Source organism: Etheostoma spectabile, chromosome 11 (assembly GCF_008692095.1).
Source record: "Etheostoma spectabile isolate EspeVRDwgs_2016 chromosome 11, UIUC_Espe_1.0, whole genome shotgun sequence".
NCBI classification, from domain to species: domain Eukaryota; kingdom Metazoa; phylum Chordata; class Actinopteri; order Perciformes; family Percidae; genus Etheostoma; species Etheostoma spectabile.
The window spans coordinates 11468904-11490531 of record NC_045743.1 but is presented as its reverse complement, the minus strand read 5'-3'; the positions used below and the strand labels follow the sequence as shown (position 1 = coordinate 11490531).

Genomic DNA, 21628 nt, shown 5'->3' with positions numbered 1-21628 from the left:
AAAAAAAAAGAATGGTCAGGGTCAGGTTAATGTCAAATAATCATATGAATTTAATAAATTCAAGATTTAATTTGAGGTTTAAAAATCTTCACAGTGCAATACGCCTGTTTTTGGCTGTTCCACCCGTGTATGTGAAACTCTGACAGCTTTTGATGCACTATTTTAAATAATACATTGATTTCAAATCAATGGATAAAACACACTAGCCAGAAGAATGTAAACTTTTTATAAAACAAAAAGCACAACCTGAAAATGAGCACTCAAGGCTTTTTTAAATTTCTTTTATTTTTTTTAGTTTTTTGCTGCATCACATCACAAAATTAATTCAGGTCAAGTCAAAAATACATTTTTATAGATATTTTCTATCTCTCTGCTACATGAAATAAACACAATCATCAGGATGAATTATTTACATTAAGCAGAAGGTTGTACACTGAGTAAATAAAAGAACCCAAACAGAGTTACTTTGAGCGCAGAATGAGAGAGACAGAAGGCGAGGTGTACCAAGTGGTCAAGGTACAGCGTACGTTACAACAGGACCAGTGCTTGAAGCCAACAATCATGTTGTCAAGACAAGCCTTGCAAATAAAAACCTGCTGGATATCAACACACACTAGACAGTAGCATACAGTATTCTGGTGGACACGTAACAACACACTCAGAGAATGGATTGAAACCTCATTGGGTATCAGCCAGATGAATGTCTTAGAAATTTGATAAGTTTGTAAAGGGGGTGAACATTATTTTAACATTAGTCACAGAAAAATGTTCAACAGGACAAACCCTAAATGTTGATGATAAATCATCTGTTGAATCATCATGTCCAGTAAATGGGTAGATGAAGCAAAGATGGAATCAGAGGGTGGTAAGATAGGTAATGATGTCACACTCCAACCATCAACAGAAGTGTATTCTGTCCGGTCAGACTCCTCAGACACAGGTCATGTGGAGAGGGTACAGTAAATGCAACTTTTTACTCCTTGTAGTTCACCTCTGATGGCCTTATTGTTGTCTAATTAACTTCAGAGAGCAAAGATCAAATTTGTGCCATAGTGGTGAAATAATTTGATATTCTGTCCATATTTACAGCCTGCCAGAAATGATTTATTTAAGTTCCAAAAAGTTTAAAAAACCCAGAGAACGAGTAGATGGTAAAATACTGCATGCAGAAAATATGAGCAGTAACCGCTCCAAGTGTGGTTGAGCAAATTCTTATTTACAGTGATGACCAGACATACATGACTGGATCGTACGAGCGCGTCATAAGTATTTCTTCCTGTGTGCCTGTGGATGTCCTCACTGCGTCCTCGACTCACTGTGGCAGGGCTTTCAAGATGGCATTCACCTCCTCGGCTACCGCTGTCAGCGCAAACTCAAACTGGTCCTGATCGGGGTGAGAGGTGGGGAAAAGAAATAGCGAGATGGAAATGTTAAAGGTGTGAATGGGATGGTTAGAGATAGGACAGAGTACAGTTGCATTATGATAGATGTCAGCTTTAAAAGTGCTTAAATAGTGCAAACACAGATTTATGATACCTTAGTGCGGACCAAGCCAGGTCTCTGATCTCTGATGTGTTCCAGTGTGGCTGCTATGTCGATCTCCTTCACTCCTAAAAACAACAGGAACAGTAAAAACATCACGACCACAGTTTTTGAGGTATACTGCCAGAGTTTTCTCGCCACAGAAGTTAAGAACCTTTACTGTTAGCACTCTATGTAAATGTAAATAGAAAAATAGGTTACAAAGTTATCCTGACAACTATGAAAACACTCAAACATACCGTCAGGGTGAAGATAACAGTGAATTGATAGTTAATTTAAGTCAGTACCCGTGGTATTTTTTTCCCCAGCATTTTCAGCCCTTTTTATTTTTGACAGTACAGCTGAAGACATGAAAGGGGAGACAGAGGGGGAATGACATGCAGCAAAGGGTCAGAGTCGAACCCTGGTCATCTGCGTCAAGGACTAAACCTCTATAAATGGACGGCTGCTCTCCCAACTGAGCTATCTGGCCGCACAAACCCATAATGTTTGTTAATGATTCACAAAATGATTTGTAAACCTTTAAGAATTCATTTGTAAACCCTCATATGTAAAGATCATTTGGATGGCTATTATTAAGTTGCAACCTGGTTAATAGTTGATTAATACTTTCGAAAGCATATATAAATATTATTGGGATATAGCTCACCAAAAAAAGACTTAATAGGGCCAACTGAATGTTACTTCATAAAACCACTTATGAGTCATTAACTAATTATTAAAACCATTAGTTGCAGCTCTGTAATATCATATTTTTAGATGTTTACAAAAGAATTATGAACCACTGGAGAAATTTAAATTCATAAACTAATTATTTTATATGACACTAAACTAGTAAAAAAATTGCATAAATTACAGCATTACTGATAATTAGTAACGTTATTACCTAAAGTTGAATTAACTATAAATTGACCATGTATTAATGATGGTTATTAAAGTGTTACCTAGTATGGAACAGCAGCCATAAATGATACATGTAGTGATCTATACTTTAGTGTGGAATAATTCCAATGTCACGTAGGCAGACTCATTAAACTACATTGTGACTATAGCCCCCTCAGCTGTCCACAATAGGTAACACAAGTATACACACTACGCTCCAATGAGCCTTGACAAATGTAGACTTTGTTGTTTGTGTGTGTGTGTGTGTGTGTGTGTGTGTGTGTGTGTGTGTGAGTGAGAGCGACTAACCCTTGGCCATGCGGTTCAGTACCATGTCAATCAGGATGTATGCGCCAGTCCGGCTAGTGCCATCACTGAGAGAGTGAGAGATAGAAAAGGAAAACATTGCACTTGTAATTCTCCAAAGTGTTTTACCTCAATCTGCTTTCCAAACACATAAAGTTCGTATTATATGATTCGGTAAATTCCGGTGCTTCACCGAAGTCAGACACTCATTTGATTCTTTTTTTTTCTTTTTACCCGCAGTGAACGATGATTGGGCAGGAACGACCTCTGTAGCATTTGTTCACCTTCCTGAAAAGCAGGAACAAGGGACAGCAGAGAAAGAAAGGAGAACAAAGAACAGAAAAAATGGCTTTATTATGAAATAATGTATTATAAACTTAAATCAAGACGTTAAATCAAGACATTAATAAATGCATCCAACACCAGGTGCTTGAGGCTTGTGATTCAATTAAAGGCAATGAGAGGAGAGCAGAATGTAACCAAGAAAGAAGGACAAAGGATTGAAAGATACGTGACGGATGAAAATAGTAAGATCAGGATTGAGGTAAAGGATGCCAGGACAGGAAGAAATAGAAAACTGCATGAGTCGGTGGACGTCAGTGACATGGTAAAACAGGCAGGAATAGGTGAAGAGGAAGCCACAGATTCACTGTCCCTCTTGCAGTAGCCAGTCACACCTTCCAATGCTCATTTTTGTGACTATGCAACTGGAGCCAGAGTACTAGCTGCAAACCACAAAAATGACACTGGGAGATGTTAAAATACAAACCTATCAACCTGCACACTGGGAGAGAGGGAGAGAGAGAGAGAGCTAAGATGATAGATAGGGTATTGAATGTGGAACACACCGTGCAGAATGGCAGGGAAGATTGGACATCGAGAAAAAAAGACGGATGTGGTGAATGCGATCAAGATGATAGGAATCTGCTGGTGTGTTAGGGCACCAGTGAGTCATTGCAACGTTACACACACTGCATCCTGACCCCCTGTAACGTTTTGCGTTTACTACTTCTTGTGGCACCTGTTGAAATCAAGGGCGCGCGTGGGGAAAGTCGGTACGTTCACGTTTACGTGCAATTGTGTAGCGTCTTACCTGCGGAAGTCGAGCAGTGGCCGCGTGGAGGTGGGGATGCCGTCATCCGGCCAGCTCAGCAGGTGAAACTGCGTCAAGGTTCTGGTCTCCTGCGTCTGGAGGTTCTTCAGGTAGAAGCTACGCACCAGGAAGTCCTTACACCAGATGTGCTCTGACACCAGGTTCACCTGATACACACAAAGACACAGAGAGGGGGAAAAGAGAGGGGCGATGGCATGGACAAGATGGTAAAAGAAAGTGAGTTGATGGATGCAACATTTCAACCCTGCCAAGACTTCATCAGGCAAACATCCATGACAACTAAAGCTTGCTTAAGTAAAAAAAAAAAACATTTAACATAATCCTGCCACTCTTCTGTGTTTTGAAGAAAAACCAATATGGCAACAGCTCCACTGCAGGGAAAAAGTACTCATTACACTGAATGTTTGTTACCAGGAGAGCAAGGTTGTGAGATATACGACAGGAAAATAACCTCATAGATGTGATAGAGGGAAGAGCCCTCGTCGGGCCAGTATCGCTCGCACTGTTTCTCTCCATCTTCCACCAGAGCTGTCATCATCACTATCACTGTGCAGCCATTCTCCCACACCATCTGCCAGTCAGAGAGAATACACACACACAAACACACATGCATTAAAATGAGTACAGTGTGAGAGTAACAAGGCAGATTTCCCGCAGATGGACTGAATGGTCCGATGGCCTGCATTGTTTTAATTTGTCACTAAACAGCAAGTAAACCATCTTAATTGGTAATAAGACAGAAAAAAGAACAGAAGGAAGATTGTTCGGACCTGCCAAAAATCAGCGACAGTGTGAGGCAGTGGTCCCTGTGTGGCGATATAAGATGGCTGGCGAGGGTCATGATCAACCTATGGGTTAAAAAAGGAAGAGAGCAGAGTTTCTCAGAGGATTAGATATGAGTTGCAGTAAGGGAGCAATTCAATCTCATACAGTAAAGTAATGTAGTTATAACTACGCATGTCAGTGGCTTCAACATCTTTTCTTTGGCCTCTCTGCCATGGATTTTATTTTACAGATTAGATTTAAATCAGGTCTAAGTGTTCATGTTCTGATAGAGAAGCTGTTAAAAAACAGAATGGAACTGTAAGAAATATCCAAATAGTCTCAATATTCACAGTTCACAGATTTTCTCTCTGAAAAAGAAGACAAATTAATGAGTTTCTTGCTGAAGTCATATACATTGAAAATGTATTAGCAGCAATATATAGTAGAATATTGTTCATTTATAGTTCAAATATATACTTAGGACAAACACATGGGTGGTCAAAGACATGAAAATAATCAAAAGACTGTCTGTTTATTTATATCCTCATATTGTAAAAGCATTAAGGGGATAAATCACCATGTAACAAACCACGAATTATAAATATCATCACATACTGTAAATGTTTTAGATTGTTTGAAGTATTCTTACAATGATGCTGGCGTTGATGTAGTCTTGTTTATTGGGGTTGACTTCAGTCTTCAGCTTCACCCGAGAGTGATCATCTGTTAAAGAAAACAGGTGTCAAGATTGAGTCGCTGAACAAGTGACTCAGCAGGGTGATCCATGATTGATATAAACATGACACCAGAACAGATAAAGATAGGGAACAATCACAGTAACACATTGATGAACTAACAGGGGATGGATGCAGCGTGTCTGTTTTTGTCCATGTTGCTGGGGATTTGCGCCACAGCTACTGAACTGGGATCAGCCTGGTATGAGCACAAAGCCTCCCACTCCCTCTGAAGACGGTCCTTATTCCGCAGGTGATCCTCCATATAAGCCTGACACAGACATAACATGCACATAAAATGTAGAAGGTTAATATCGCTGAGAAAAGGGATGATTTTTGTACTACATCAGGAAGTACATTATCTCTCCTCTCTGATAAACTCACCAGTATCATGTGCCCAGTGGAGATGTCCATGTTAGACTGGGCTGGCTCTTCGCTCCAGGACGGGGTGGAGCTGTGGGTGGAGGACGGGCTGTGCTGGAGGCCATCGCTGAACTGGGAGGAAACGCTGCTGACGCGAGACGTGTCCGTACCCCTTCGACCGCCAGCACCGGGGCATGTGGCGGACCCCGCCATGCTGCCGCTCACCCCTGCCACAAGGTCCTGGCGGGACAGGGAGGTTTTGGACGCCATGTGCTGCCGACATAGCTCCTGAGCAGAAAGTAAGGCGAGGGAGCGGTAGAACCGGAATACAAGGTAATTAATACATATCAGGGCTGCAACTATGCATTACTATCAATACTGATTAATTGAATAATCAGTTACTGTAGAGGTAAATTTACTAATTGTGAAAAATGATGACAAATGCCTTTAAAAGCTTGGCTTTTTTACCACTTACTGTTTAGTATTGATGATTATTTTGTGATGATTGAGTTAATCAACTGATTGTTCCAGCATAACATTATTTCATGACATTAACATTCTAAGTCATTCTTCCGTCTAACTAAAAATAGATTTCTTCATTACGACCTGCTGTACATGCTCTGAATAACAAATGTAAATTCAAAAATGTATTGCCTTTTAAAACATACATAGTTCTTACACATTGTCATGACACTGACACTTATGTAAATGCAAACAAACAAAACTCCGGCTATTTTATTCAAAATGGCCTTTCCCCAGGCCTGAATCTTCTTATGCGGCCCTACCTGGTAGTCAAAGTGTGTTTCTGCTCCTCCCTCTGGCCCCAGTCCGAGCTTGCCATTTGCCACTTGCTGAGAGTGGTGCCTGAGACAAGCTATGACCATGGCCAACACCAGCACGCCTCCTACGACTGCCATGGAAACAAGGGTGATGACTGTGCCACTGGAGCCCTGGGAAACCCTGGTTACCTGAGGGAGGCCCCGTGCATCCGTCCTCTGGGTGGGAAAAACATCATAAAGAGCAGTGAGTAATGTGAGCAAGGGGGGAGGAACACATACAAAACCTTATTATTCACCTAAGTGCTATCTGCATTTGTTGACATCTCGCCTTTTGAGAGTAGTCAATCCAAGCTGAGCTACCCAGGGAATCTGCGCTCACCACTGGAATTTAAAGGTCACTCATTTCATCTGAACAACACATTTGGTTCTATGTAACTGTACATGACAGCAAGGTGTGCTAAGCAAGAGGTTGATGTTAAGTTTTAAAGACAGAGGTCTGAGAAGTTAAGGTAGTATGAACCAGGAACCAATTAAAAATGCAGCAGTGTGTCATTCCACCTCTTCATCATCATCCTTTCTATCTTTTAAAACTAAGTTGCCCAATTCAACACATTCTCACTCCCATCTCGGAATCCAATTGGTGTGTGTGCGTGTGTGTGTGTGTGTGTGTGTGTGTGGTGTGTGTGTGTGTGTGTGTGTGTGTGTGTGTGTGTGTGTGTGTGTTATCCTGATAGTCACTCTAAAGGGAATTTCATTTTGATTTATTAAACACAAAGTTTGACACGCAGGTAATGATTCAGAGGCCTGGAAGCATGCTGTTTGTTTAAACAGTAAATAATGAGGTTAATGACACCTTTTACTGTTGCCATAGCATCTGGGATCTGGGAGCCACAGTAGGGGGTGGGACTGGGGGAGATTGAGCACCATGGCAACAAGTGAAATGACGGCTGTTATGAGGTAAAGACACACACACACTTACACAAACACACACACACACACACACACACACACACACACACACACACACACACGCGCACACAGACAAACACACAGACAAACACAGACAAACACCCCCACACAATATTACAGCACAGCAAATGTAGTGGTGGTAAAACAAGCTCTATAACCGAGATGATTGTACTGCCTTTGTATAGTGCTTGTGCTCACCAAGTGATCCTTCTTACAGAAAGTGAGAAGGATCTCTCATTTTTTTCCTCAACACCTTCTTTTGATGGCACTTTTTTTGATTGCTAAACAACAGTGGGCACAACCGGGGCTACATGTGCAAAACCCTAACTACAGTCTGCAATACCAACAGTCACCTGAACTAGACAGTTCACATCAGCTGCAAAACACATTCCAAGCAAATCCAAAGTCTTAACACACGTCTCAAAACAGGCTCAGTGCAGCCAAACACTATGCACAACCTTCACTGCGATAACACACACGGTCACTCGGCGTGTAGAGCAACGAAAATCGAACTAGAGTTTGGTCCACATGAATTGCTGCTGTGCCAATTGTATTAGAGTTTTGCACGTGTGACTCCAGTTGTGCCCACTATCATTTAGCAATAAAAAAGACTGTAATGATAATTTGACTAAGCAATACCAAATATATCCTCTACGTTTACAAACACACCATATCTGAACCAGTCCTTAACCCTTCATGTGTTAGGTGATTTGTACAGGTTTTCCCAAAACGCTAACACACCTCGCTGTATATCTTTCACAAGCAACCATTTCAAAGACCTGTGACAGGACTTGATGCAAATCCCTTAACATCCCTGGATTAACATACATAATCAAGCCAGTAACTTTAAAAGACACAAATAAATAAAGGTAGATTCATACAAAAAAATCCAGTAACGAGCTGGTGGTCTGCCAGAATCTAATTTAACACAAGCAAGTCTGATTATCTGTCAAATGAGGGTCCATTCATGAATAGATCAAAGTGAAATGGCAAGGAATACAGAGGAGTGATTTTATCTCTGTTGCCTTGACAACCGCTCTACATGTTACTAAATTTTTTTGATTGCTTAAGCACTATTGTGAAAAAATGAACTGTTTTTTTCAAAACCCTACACACAACTAGCAGAACACCTCAGACCCTTTGCCAAATGAAACTTATTTATATATTATTATTATTATTATTATTAATTTATATACTGTATATGAAACTTACACATTTCATATGACTTAATTCTGTTTGAACCAGTAACACACTGCTGTTGCTCACCTAAAACACTTTTAGCTATTCTACTTCTCAGTGATTAGAGTACTGTAAATGAATGATGTGCACAGAGAAAAGTGCAACTATACAGTAAGTTCTTAAAACTCTACACAAGACCAAGGCTGCAGACTGAAGAAAATATAAATCATTTCTCTCCTCATATCCAAATCAGTCAACATGTCAACATGGAGAATCACAACCAAACATGGTTGTGATTCTTGTAGTGTGTATAACACTATTAGCTCAGCAAACAACAAACATAAAACACTGTGTCCAGTACAGGTTACAATTACAGTAAAAAAATAAATAAGATCTAAAAAACTGAAAATACAGTACAGAAAATACTCAACGTACCTGCTGCATTTTTATAGGGCCTAAACCTGGTGTGTTTACGATTTAACAATCACGTGTTTGCGTACCTGATGGCTGTGTTTCACAGATTGGCTCATAGGTATGGTAACATGACACTTAATATGACACGCTTTGGAATTGCTAGGAAGTGACATCATGATATACTTCTGTGTCTAATGTATACAAGCGTGTTTAGTGTTTTGCAAATCACTGTGTGTATTATTTTGCAAAAAAGTGTGAGGCTGACATTGTGCTTATTGTGGCGCACATGTGGACCAATGTTTTGCTCCTTGAGAGTAAGGTTTTGATAATTGTGTAATACTTTTGATTTCAGTGTGCATGTAAGGGAATTTTCCTCAAAGGCTAAGTGAGTTTCTGTGTATGTGTGTATCATGTACCTCACCCACTCCCGCCTGTACAATCTTCAGGCCTGTCTCAGACTCCAGGAAGTTCTTCTCAGATACTGTTGGGTGGAAAAAAACAAAAAACGCAAGTTTGGTGAAATGGTATTTGAGGAAGAAATTGTGAGAGCAACAGTACAATTTGCCCACATACTTTTCACTTCATGCTTGTGTGTATGTGTGGGTAGGTAGGTGTTAGTGTGTCTGTGTGTTTTTGTGTATTTGAGCCTCACCAGCTTTAGCAGCCACCTCTTCAGCCGTCATGTTGTGTTCATTCTGGCGGATACGGAACGTCAGTGCAGGGCCCACCACACTGGCAACACAAAACCACAGGGACACACATGTTAGAGGCTTCAAAACTGTAACAAATATTCTTAATGTTTAGAGTAAAAACCTAAAATGTACAACTCTCTCTCACACACACACACACACACACACACACACACACACACACACACACACACAAACGCACACACACAGTGTTGTTACCTGATTTTGATGAAGCTGCTTGTTGTCAGGTGTATCTTATCAGCCAGTAGGTCCAACAGCTTCACTCCATCATACAAACTAAGAGGACTACGAATGAAAAACATAATTATTCTCCTAGTAAACATCATGTTTGATAAATGCTATAATGCTGCTCTATAATTGTAGGTAATATGACATTTAGTGACTTCATGTTCAAGCAGTTTATTTATAATAAACAGAGAGTTGAAAGCTGGTTTGGAGCGCTTGCTGACCTCTGGTTGGTGTAAATGTACCCATACTCCTCCTTGGCTCCTGTACCCTCAACCAGTGGCAGCCCCTGCTTCTTCAAACTTTGTCCAGTTTCAGCAGGAGCGGCCTGCGGAGGCTGGGAGGCAGAAGGAGGGAGACTGGCACTCTTGGCTGGAGGTGTAGTTGGCACTGAGGTGGAGGCGGGGACAGGAGGAGCATCAGGGGAGCCGGGAACAGGGACAGGCTTCTCCGGCTTATGGGACACACTATCTGTTTTTAACAGCTGCATCTAAGGGGGAATGATAAAAGACCTGTCAGTTATAAAGGTGTGTAATTGCTCCTTGTGAACACTGCTGACAATGAATGCTGACATACCTCTTTGAGGGCAATAAGGTCTTTCTCAATAGGATCTGTATTAGGACAGACAAGCTCATGTTTTTTAAACAAATACTACAATACAACACAATTCTGTTTTAGCATTGTCTGTTTTCCCATTTACGCAAGAGTCGGCCAGCAAGATCTCCACATCTAAAAAAAAGCAACACTTGATTTACTAGCGGAAAATGTATGATAAAATGAAATCATAAGGTATAAAAGGCATGTTAAAAGGTAGTAGGCTGCAGATTTTTAACTTCTAATCCTTCATACAGTATATATATATATATATATATATATGTTGAAATGTAACATTGTAGCTTTATAATTCCACTTTTATGTGTAAGAGAAAAGACAGATGACTCAGTATTCTTATCTAGTTTAGAAATCACTGAAAGACTACCTGTTTTGTCTTTGCGCATCAACTGCAGAATGAGGGCTAGCTTGTAGAGCTGCTCTTGACTGAGCTCTCTGGGGTCAACTCTGTACCTCTGCAGGACTCCTGACATCCTCTGGAGCAGGCCATCTATCACAGTACAGCAACGTTAGCATTGACTTGTCCAATTTAGAAATTGGATGGATGTAGTGTGTGCGCACAGTGTAAGTACGCCTATTGCTTACCTCTGTTGAAGCAGTTATTTAAATGTGTTGTGAAGAAATTATGTAATACATCATGTAAATTAAGTTTGAATCAAATTAAGTTCCTTTTTCGCACCATTGTTTCCAGACAGTGTGCTGATGTCCTGAGGAACTTTTTTATTCTGCGTTTGTTGTCTGCCAGCAGTACCAAGTCTCTCCTCTAGGGTGTAGTCTTCCACATAGTCCACTGGCATCTCCAGTTCCAGGTCGTCATAATAAGGCAGACCTGCGCATAGCATAGCATAGCATAGCATAGCATAGCATAGCATAGCATATTAAAGGTCATAAAAAAAGGTCAGCATTTAGTCATAATGTCTCTAAATGCTTCAAAAAGCCTCTATATGGCAGTACTCTTTTGACCAGACAACAATTAAGTTTCATGTTTTCATCTGTTCAGTTTATTTATTGTGTGATGGAAAATAACTAATCTCGTTTACCTGCAGGAGCCATGGCAGCGGCCCCTCGGTGGCGATAAGAGGGCTGCGCAGCCGCCAGGTACAGAGACAAGGCTTCCTGTAGCAGCTGCCTGTCACGCTCTCGCTCTCTTTGATTGGCCTGAGACCTTGAAGAGGGGCGGGCATAACCGGCTCCAGCTCCAATGAGGGATCTCTCTACATCCTCTTGATATCTATGCTGGAATTAGGAGAGATGTTATGCTGATTTAGTACAGTCTGGATGCGTGTGTGATTTTTAAGGTTTAATATGTCATATTCATATTTATTTGTGTTTCTGTGTTTGCTGATGTATTTACCATCTAGGATTATATACAATGGGTTTAATTCTAGATTGTGATGTCGTATTGTTTTATGAGTTGGGATTTCATTTGTGTTTGTCTGTTTAAAACACACGTATGCCTGGGACTAGTTTTGTAGTTTGACACACACACACACACACACACACACACACACACACACACACACACACACACACACACACTAACACACACACCTGCTGTTGGATGCTGTGTGTGTACCTGGTGGTATGCGTATGGGTCCATTGAGGCAGTCTGCATGTGTAGTGGCGACTGAGGAGGCTCAACAATCATGTAGTCCACATAGTTGCCCCCAGAAGGTGTGGACCCTGATTTAGGGCTGTGGTTGTGGGGGATGTTCTGTTTGGACCTGGCAACCCAGAGAGAAACAAAGAGAGGATTAGGAAGCCACAGGGGTTGAGAGGAGGGAAGGATAACTGAATAGGTCCAGAGGGAAATAAATATAACTCAATGAATAGATGTCTCTTACTCCGTCCTTTGACTTATTTTTTTGTGTAAAATATAGATTATTCATTAAATATCACTGTAACTGGAGAGTACTCACAAATGAGAGGAGGAAGAAGACGAGTTTGGCTTAGAGGGGTGGGTAGTATGGGGAACTCTCTTCAGCTCCTTTGATAAGATATACTGAGTGATGTCATTTTGCCAGGAAAATCCTGCACACGCACGCGCACACACACACACACACACACACGCACTGCACTGTTACTGTACTGTACTACTGTAAATGTAGTTAGTGCTAGCATGCTAACACGGTACACTCAAGGGTGAACATAATAAACCTTATAGCTGCTAAACATCAGAATGTTAGCATTGTCGTTTTGAGCATGTTAGCATGCTGACGTTAACATTTAGCTTATAGAACAGCTGTGTCTATGTACAACCTCGCAGAGCTGCTAGCATGGCTATGGACTCTTATGTAGTCTTGTTTTAAAAATATATTATTTTGCATTACTTTTCTTTCCTTTGAATTAGACTGACACATGACAGAAGACTGAAATTGAAATTCTAGGTACAACAATGCAGATAGAATACAGAATGTAATTCATGTAAAAACAGTTAAAATGATCACCACAAGAGACATACTACACACCAACTGCTTTTTTAAATAATGCTATTGATTATTTTTATCTCACCTTGCAGCATGAGCTGTTTGAGGACTTCCTGCATTCTCTTCAAAACAGGAACTGTCACCTGGTACTGGACCAAGTCCTGCTTCGAGCTACGACACTGACCAAACAGTCCATCTGGAATAAACACACGCACGCACACGCATGCACACACACAAACACACACACACACACACACACACACACACACATATTTGTAACCCTTATTTTGCCAGTAGTCACTTGAGCTTTTTTTTAAGTGACATCTGGCCTAAAATCCAGCTCACAGACAATAAGTTTACTTGAGTTTATAGACAATAAGGGGAAAAACCATATTTGTAAATAATAAAAATATTACTGATGGCCTTAGCTCCATTTACTGTAACTGCTTCTGTTTCATGGTTCAGATATTTTGCATGCAAACTCATGGGGACACACTTACTTACTTGAATAGAACAAAGTAACACCTGCTACCTTCAAATGCCTATTGAGATACAGTCTCTGATAATGTAACAACGCATTTATTGAAGTTTATATTTTCTGTTATTTTTAGCTAAAAATGTTCAAATTTTAACCACCAATATCTCACAGAGCTGTCCTTGAGGTATAGTATCACCCCTAATTCTTATGTAGCACCCCTACCTGACCACACTCCCATACAGAACATTAGCCCATAGCAATGAGTCATAGCCTTGAAGTACAGCCCACACACTCATGCCACTCGTCTCTGCTTTTGACAAGGTTCTGCCACTGTCAGTCCAGTTCTTTAGAAAATTTCATTTGGAATAGTCGCTAACCTGCAGGCAGCTTCATGGCAACAGAAATGATGACAGCATTTGCTCAGTATTATTTTTAGTGAATTGTTCTTATATCGTGATCCCAAATGTATCTATATTTTAAACATCTGCATGCAGTACATGAACAGATGTACCAATTACGTGCATTATGTCAGCCTAAACAATTACACTTTTTGACATGAGCTACAATGAAAACTGGTCGTAACCAGGGAATCAGGCGTACTGGAAAACCCCTGACCCACATAGTGTCCTGCTTCTGCATCAGATAGAAAAGATTCAAGAGGAGAGAGGCCGTCCACCACAAAGTGTATGTTACGTAAACAACTTAGTTAGATATTTAGAATCTTAAATGTCCTACTGAGTTCAGAGATATCAATATTGATGTCACATCAGTGACATAAGGCCTGAATCTATCTCTGAAATCTCAGTGAATAAAAATGAAGGATTTCTGAAGAAAAAGATAGTCAGACTGTGATGTGATGGGAATAAATCTTATTTGGCGCACTGATGAGTCACCACAGTCTTGACTAAATCTCACACAACCCAACCTGCCACTCTAAAACAGTAAATTGTTATACTGAAAAGACTAGTGAGGGTTGAGTTAATGTAGTTTATATATTGTTATAGGAAACAGTACAGATTATGTTTTCCTCCTCAATGTTTTGAAGAGTAAATAGACTGACATGTTTTGAATTAAATTCTGTTTTGCAGAGTTAACTCCTTGTAGGTGGGTGGGTATACAATCAGATGAATGCCGTACCCTTGTGATAGTGTTAACCAATTAGATCCTTAGTCTGAGGAGTTTTACATAATATTGACTACAGATACAGATACAGATACAAACTTGTGCATCTTCTCCCACATTTTTTTTATCCCAGTCAGCAAAACCTTTAATCAAATTACAAATAGTTGATGTCGATGATGTGATGTGACATAGGCTATTGTATCCTGGAAATGCATTGCACTGATACTGTTACAATACAGTAGCTGCTATTCTGGTGGTAAACCAGCGGATGACTGGCGGAGAGAAGAGGAACATGAAGAGGAGGACTGGAAGATGAATGGAGAGAAGCCAGCAAACTGTATGGCTTGCTTGGAGTGGGAGTATTTCTGGAGCTTGGGTTATTTCTGTAGATATAACTTTTGTGCAGGGGATATACCGTAGTAATTATCTTAGGACAGGGCATATCTGTTACATGTATAAAAATTCCAGTGTTTGGCTCAAAATAAATGATTTCAAAAACAAATGCTAATATGCAAAGGTTTAAATTAAGTTAAATTATTAAATAACCTGTGATTACAAACATGTGTTCTATATTCTACCGTAGGTGAAAGTTGTGTAAGCCCGAGGAAGAAAAAGTGTGTGTAGTTATAGTAAAGTCAATTAGCCGAGCCAATCAAACTAGAGACATAAACACTTGTGTGGAGCACAGCACTAAAATGTGCATGTGCTACAATGGCCTATTACAACAGACCCACCAAACCTTCCCAAGATGGCTAGCTGGATTCCTGTTGTACATTGACCTGGTATCCCCTAAGTAAGCACCTCAAGGAGCAGCTGGTTGACATGGTCAAGGTCCTACACCTCTGCACACAGAACTCAGGTCAAAATGTATGACCTTAATCTGTTTAACACAGGCCTCACACTGTAACATACTCTACAGGCTTTCATGGCCTGCAATAACAACATTAATGTAACGTTGGTCCATGTATAAATGACCTTACAGCACCACAAACAGGTCAAGAACACCTTCACCACTGACTGTCTTTGAGAGGGGGGAAAACGGTGGAAAGACCCCCGTGTCTAACACTCCACACTCCACTACTTCTACCAAATGTATCCAAAACAGTGTTGCTGTAACAACCTGAAAAATCATTAATCTGTCTGGCATATAGTCAAGTCTATAGAGCCAGCCACACATCCTGCAAAAGACACAAATAAACAACTGCTGAGAGCACCTAAAAGATTATATGAATTCCATATAGCACACCGAGACACACAAGACCCAATTCATCTACCAGCTGCCTCCTATAACGGATCAGTCTCTACATCGATCCACACAGAGAGATAAAATTGATATTGATACTCCCAATCAACTCCTGGTACGTCAGCATGCAAGCCTGCTTCAAAAACACTGGAGTAATAAAGCGGTCAGATAACTACCTATAACGTAATTACTATTACTATTTACTATAATATACTATAAATTTGCCAGAGAAAAGATAAACCTAAAGAAATATTAACAGTAACTGCCAAAATATTTTCAATGCAGAATATGCAACATGTCTGCTCTGTCTGTGAGAAGCTCCAAAAAAGTATTTTTATATAATTTACTAACTATGCTATTTAATTTTCCATAACATTTTTGATGCCTTTGATTTAGGCCTTAGAAACGTCATTCATGTCAAGTAAAATCATTATAATATAACCATTAATGTTACTCATGCAGTCACACCTCTTCAACCTCATAATCTAAACGCAAATAATTAGGTTGATGTTTGTGTCTAACAAAGATTGTTTGCAGCGTATTTTAAAGCTCCCATGGTCTGTCCTCAGACGGAGGAGTTCTGCTCCTGAGTCTGCTCCTGAACTGCAAGCACCAATCCATTCTGTGTTACGTCCAATGGCTGTTCGTGGGCTTAAGTGCAATTTCCACAGAGAACTGTGCGTCAGTGACTCATCGCTCTATTGCCACAACAACTGCGGGGGTGTCGACCTCACAGTGATGTCAGTGTTGCTATAGAGACAGTAGAGCGGGGGAGGGGCTAACTAAAATGAAGATGAGGACAGGGAGAGGGGCAGGTGATGGAGAGAGATAGAGTCATTGGGCTTAAAGAGAAAAGATCCTTGGCTTGTATTTGTAAATTGTCACTCAGTCTTTGTGTTAGCATGCTTCCAGTTGCATACAGTGTGTGTGTGTGTGTGTGTGTGTGTGTGTGTGTGTGTGTGTGTGTGTGGTGTGTGTGTGTGTGTGTGTGTGTGTGTGTGAGAGAGAGTATGTCTGAGTTCAGCTGCAAGGTTAATAATTTAATATGCTGTAAAGGTAGAGAAAGGAACAATACAGTACACTGCCTTAAAAGCTCAAGAGAGAGATTGTTTGATTGTGTGCGTGTGTGTGTGCGTGTGTGTGTGTGTATGTGTGTGTGTTTGTGTGTGTGCGTGTGTGTGTGCGTGTGTGTGTGTGTGTGTGTGTGTGTGTGTGTACTCACCATCTGAGCAGAACTGATGCCCTGTGCACAACTTTCTCTCAAACAAGCAACCTGAGGTAAAAAGACAAAGCGATGACTAACAGGTACTCAGAATACAACAATTTTTCACAGTAATTTCCATGGCAACGACTGCTTTAACTCACATTTAGAAGGTGGAAATGAGAGTGCAGTTAAGTGAGCTTAACCCTGGTTTACTCATTATAATCATCTTAAATGTACTACTGGACAGTGGTTGGTGAAACACACCCTGCCTTCCATATTTCAATGCGCCCATTATAAAAGCCAACCCACATTGCACTTATCCTTTATAAGACCTTTATATAATTGCACAAGTACATTTTTAAAAGCCCCCTCAATCGTCATGGGGTGTCATTCATTAGCATAAAAACTTGTAACTCCTAAAAAAAACAATACAAAAGGAGCTTATTTTCACTTGGATAGTTTTGTTACTGCATAGACATCACCAAAATGTGATACAGGTTGGACAGGCTATCAGTGCTTCTACATACATCTTTGATAAGCATGGCAGAAGCTAAAACGTTGACAAATATTTTATGGTTGTTAAATACTGATCCATTAGAGGGACAAGATTATTTTGGGGCTACAATGTTATGCTGATTTGTTAACTGGTTTGTAGTTGTACAGCATTGTCACTAGTATTGTAGTATTGCATTTCATTTTTACCTATTCCACCACTTCTTATTTTAGGGTGGTGAGTAAGACCTTGGAAGGTAGTGTGGGAAGGAGCAGCTGGCTGACAATAGATAGGAAGGTAACACAGCAGCATATGCATAAATTGCTGTCTTGTCTGTATCTCTCTTTCACGACACAGCTCACTATTTGATACCCCTCTAGAATCACGTCTTGTCTCTATTTGCACTTTTAAGACAAAACATAGTGAAAAAATGGTATGCATTATGTGTATGAATGTGTGTATGTAAGGAAATCAGAGATGTATTATTCCAAATAAAAAGCAAAATATGGCAAGTGAGTAGCTAGTTGGCAAAATGGATGTGAACCTGAACAGAAACCATTCACTTGTTGCATCATTGCATCAATCACAAATTATGCTGGTTTATTGCATCCTTCTGTAAAAAGGAAAAACAGTGAAATCACTCTAACTTCAGCACGTAACAATATAAAATAGTCTACTAAACTACTACCGCGGCAATTGTCAATACTAATAAATCAGCCATGATTGCTAATGTCACAGCCATTTTTATTGCTGAGAGTGAAATTTGACTTTGACACGGTTCAGGTATCAGCAAACACATTTTTAAACAAAACAGTTTCACTTCACTTGTTTTCTTTAGTCATTTTTTTCAATTATTTTTCAGTATAGAATATATGCAATGTACAATAAATCTCTGACTAAAAGCAGTCTTTTCTGTCTTCAGTGTATTGTATCATATGAAATGTAGTGGTGCATAACTGTTTGTCTCTTTTTTATGGATAAAACATAAAAAACGGCTGTCTTGACTTTTTTTGTCTTGACTTTTTTTTTTATGTTAGTCTGGCCATTATGCATGTATCCCCAACAACTGAATTTGGTGGCTTTCCTTCCTTCTCAATAGAAAGGACTACACATGATAAAATAATGCCAATAACAGCATTAGGAGAATTGATCGTTGGCATGACATGGATGGATGGATCAAAATGAACCCGGGCTCTACCAGAAAATAAAAATAAAAGCACTCACTCACCTAGGTTTTCTCTTCCCTATCACTCTTCGCATCCTTCATCTCTCCACCGCCTCAGTTTAATCTCATTATCTACACTCGTATCTACCCACACAGCCCGTCTCTCTATGGCCAATCATTTACAGTTTATTTTGGAAGAATGACACTTAAATACACAGATCTCTAAATGTAAGTCTCTATTGGGGAATTACAGGACCATGATAGCGATGCCACCGAGCATTAAGTATCCTACAGCCGGATGAGATCACCGTGAAGTCATTAGCTTTGCTTAGACACACCATGTAGCTACCTGTGGGAATATCACTGGAATATGACCGTGGTTTTCTGATAAGGACCGTGCCATCACCAGTATAACCACCATCACTTCCGTTATCATCTTACCGTATTTATCTGAGATTCCGAGTCGGCACAGCACGGTTAAAAGGAGCAAAGCTCGCCATGGCTTAAGGTGTTGCATGGTCCTTTGAAGCCTCCCAGCAGCGGAGGAGACGCAGAGAGAAAAGATGCGAAGTCCCTTTGCTTTGGTACCAATTTTTCATGTATATGTTTTTTTTTTTTTTTTTTTTAAATCCCCATCTTTTTCTAACGAGTTGCAGCCAGTGTCGACAGCTCACAGTGCACCCCAAGAGCCCATGTGAAAGAAAAATATAAATGAATAGCTGAATAAAACTAATTCCTCACAGTGAAGGCGGGGCGTGAGGATGGGGGTGCGGGGGGGTGAACACACTAGCCTACGTTGTATCACTGAAGAGCTCTCAGAGGGATTCAACCTGCAGCCGCTGTACGTCATCACGGCCAGCGTTACGTTTTATTTCCACCTATACACAGACGTCATGCATTCATTAATCATAAAGGGACACACAACGTGGGGAATGCATTACGGCTTGTGCAAAGGACTAGTTAAACATACAAGTCTCACATCTGAAATCATCCTAAAATTTAGGTTGTACGCTAACTTGGTGTTTATTTGGTGATGAAACAAAAATGTGCTGCACAGTGTAACATTTGTGTTCTTCCCCCCATCCGATTACTGGAAGGAAGGATGGGAATAAGATTTATATCTCAGAGAACTATGCCTAAAGGCCTTACATAACTGAGCCCAGGTAAAGCAAGACCACAGTGAGTGCACCATGATCCAATATGTGGAAACTAAACTGACATTAGCCTGTGTTATGACATTCCCAGTGTCATAACTTGGGTGTTCAAAAAAAATACATAGATCATAGATCTATCATAGATAGATATTTGACTCTCAATCTAGCATTTTAGAAATGATCAAACTTATTATGCCATTCTTTTTATTATTCATCTTATTTATCACTGAATATGGCAAAGAGCCACACTGAGGAAGTGGTGTCACAGCAGTTCATGTTGTCTAGTTGGCCACTTGCTCCCTCTTGTGTCTATCAAAACACAAACAGAAATCCTACTGCACTACCATGCTGTATCATACTAAATATACATTCATAAAACACTCAATAATAAATTGAAATGTCTTCTTGCATGTTCACTGAATATGACTGAACAAGTGACATGTTCCACAATGGCCAACAAAATGTCTTTGCTCTAAGCTGTTCCAGATTTCACAGGAATACATTGGTCTAGTTTTGCATATTTTTAAATTATTCATTGATATGATTTTAAGGTATACCATATATATACTTATACACATGTTAAACCAAATTATTTGATTATTGAGCTGGGTTTGTTCTCCATTATGTCATGGATTTTAGGAGGATACAATACTACTACTACTACTACTACTACTACTACTACAACTACCACTCTTACTACTACTACTAATGATAATAATAGCAATTTGTATTTACATGATAACGCTCTTTGTGAAAATGAATTTTTTTATTTAAAGTCCTATGTGCATTCAACTCTGTTGTGATGCTGGGAGCAGTTGGATGTAACAGGTGAAGAAGTCAATGGCCACACATTTACAGCGCCCTATTTGGGAGAATAATTAAAAGGACTAAAAATATTACTGATTATAGTAGAAACTAGGAAACTCTGAATATGTAAAATAATGAAAAATACAGTTTGAAAGAAAACAATTTGCTGTGTCAGCTCTGGAGCTTTCCAAAGAATACTCAAAACATACTTGCTTTTTAATTAAAGCAAACTACAAGATGTACAGACTGCCCAATAAAGACTAGATTCTTGGCTTTGGCCGTGAGAGCCACACAGTGACCCTATCCGTGGCAGGATCCAATCTGATAATGCCACGGCATCAGCCTCACTATAGTTGACTTGTACTGAATGTTAAGTTGTGCATAGTTCTCTCATGAAACAGTGTTAATTTTACTGACTGAAGTCTGGTGCAATTGGACTGTGCTAAAACAGGAAGTAGGCTTTCTATCTAGTATGACTTATGAATCACATGATTTGATACGTTACGCAGTGCTCGCTATTTCAGGCCCATTGTGTTTATCGCTGGCTTTTGAAATCATATCTCTCCTAAGATAGACCTCAAATAGATCTGGAACACGTTTACTCTTAAAAGATGTCTATAAAGATGTTTTCATGTTACATGGTTGCATGCAATCACCAATGTACAAACACACGCACACACACACACACGCACACACACACACACACACACGCACGCACGCACACACACACACACACACACACACACACACACACACACACACACACACTGCCAGTCTTCCTCACTCCTTTACTCTCATCCGTCCATCCACGTGTCACTCTTGTGCGACAGCTCAACTCTTTGGCATGTGTTTATGCGTGTTTGGTTGGTTGCTGGGCAACTTGCATTTAGATTTTATGAAGGATGAAACCAGCTGAACAGCCTTTACCTATATACACTATTT

The 21628-nt window shown here is 40.0% G+C and overlaps 1 protein-coding gene across 2 annotated transcripts; it reads right to left on the bottom strand.

The window, feature by feature from the left end:
- Nucleotides 1-265: 265 nt before the first annotated feature.
- Nucleotides 266-19494, bottom strand: ptprna (protein tyrosine phosphatase receptor type Na). Of its 2 annotated transcripts, none has more exons than XM_032529048.1 (24): nucleotides 19167-19494; nucleotides 17086-17136; nucleotides 13106-13216; nucleotides 12514-12625; nucleotides 12171-12318; nucleotides 11635-11830; nucleotides 11274-11423; nucleotides 10962-11084; nucleotides 10559-10593; nucleotides 10207-10472; nucleotides 9956-10042; nucleotides 9700-9779; nucleotides 9464-9528; nucleotides 6492-6701; nucleotides 5728-5994; nucleotides 5467-5614; nucleotides 5259-5332; nucleotides 4615-4692; nucleotides 4296-4415; nucleotides 3824-3990; nucleotides 2965-3018; nucleotides 2734-2798; nucleotides 1537-1610; nucleotides 266-1384 (listed from the first exon to the last, which is right to left on the bottom strand). In XM_032529048.1, the coding sequence occupies exons 1-24, from the start codon at nucleotides 19240-19242 to the stop codon at nucleotides 1313-1315; spliced, it is 2829 nt and encodes a 942-aa protein (XP_032384939.1). In that variant the 5' UTR covers nucleotides 19243-19494; the 3' UTR covers nucleotides 266-1312. The 2 variants fall into 2 exon arrangements, with proteins under 2 accessions (XP_032384939.1, XP_032384940.1); XM_032529049.1 differs by lacking the exon at nucleotides 19167-19494 and adding an exon at nucleotides 18789-18807.
- Nucleotides 19495-21628: the final 2134 nt, after the last annotated feature.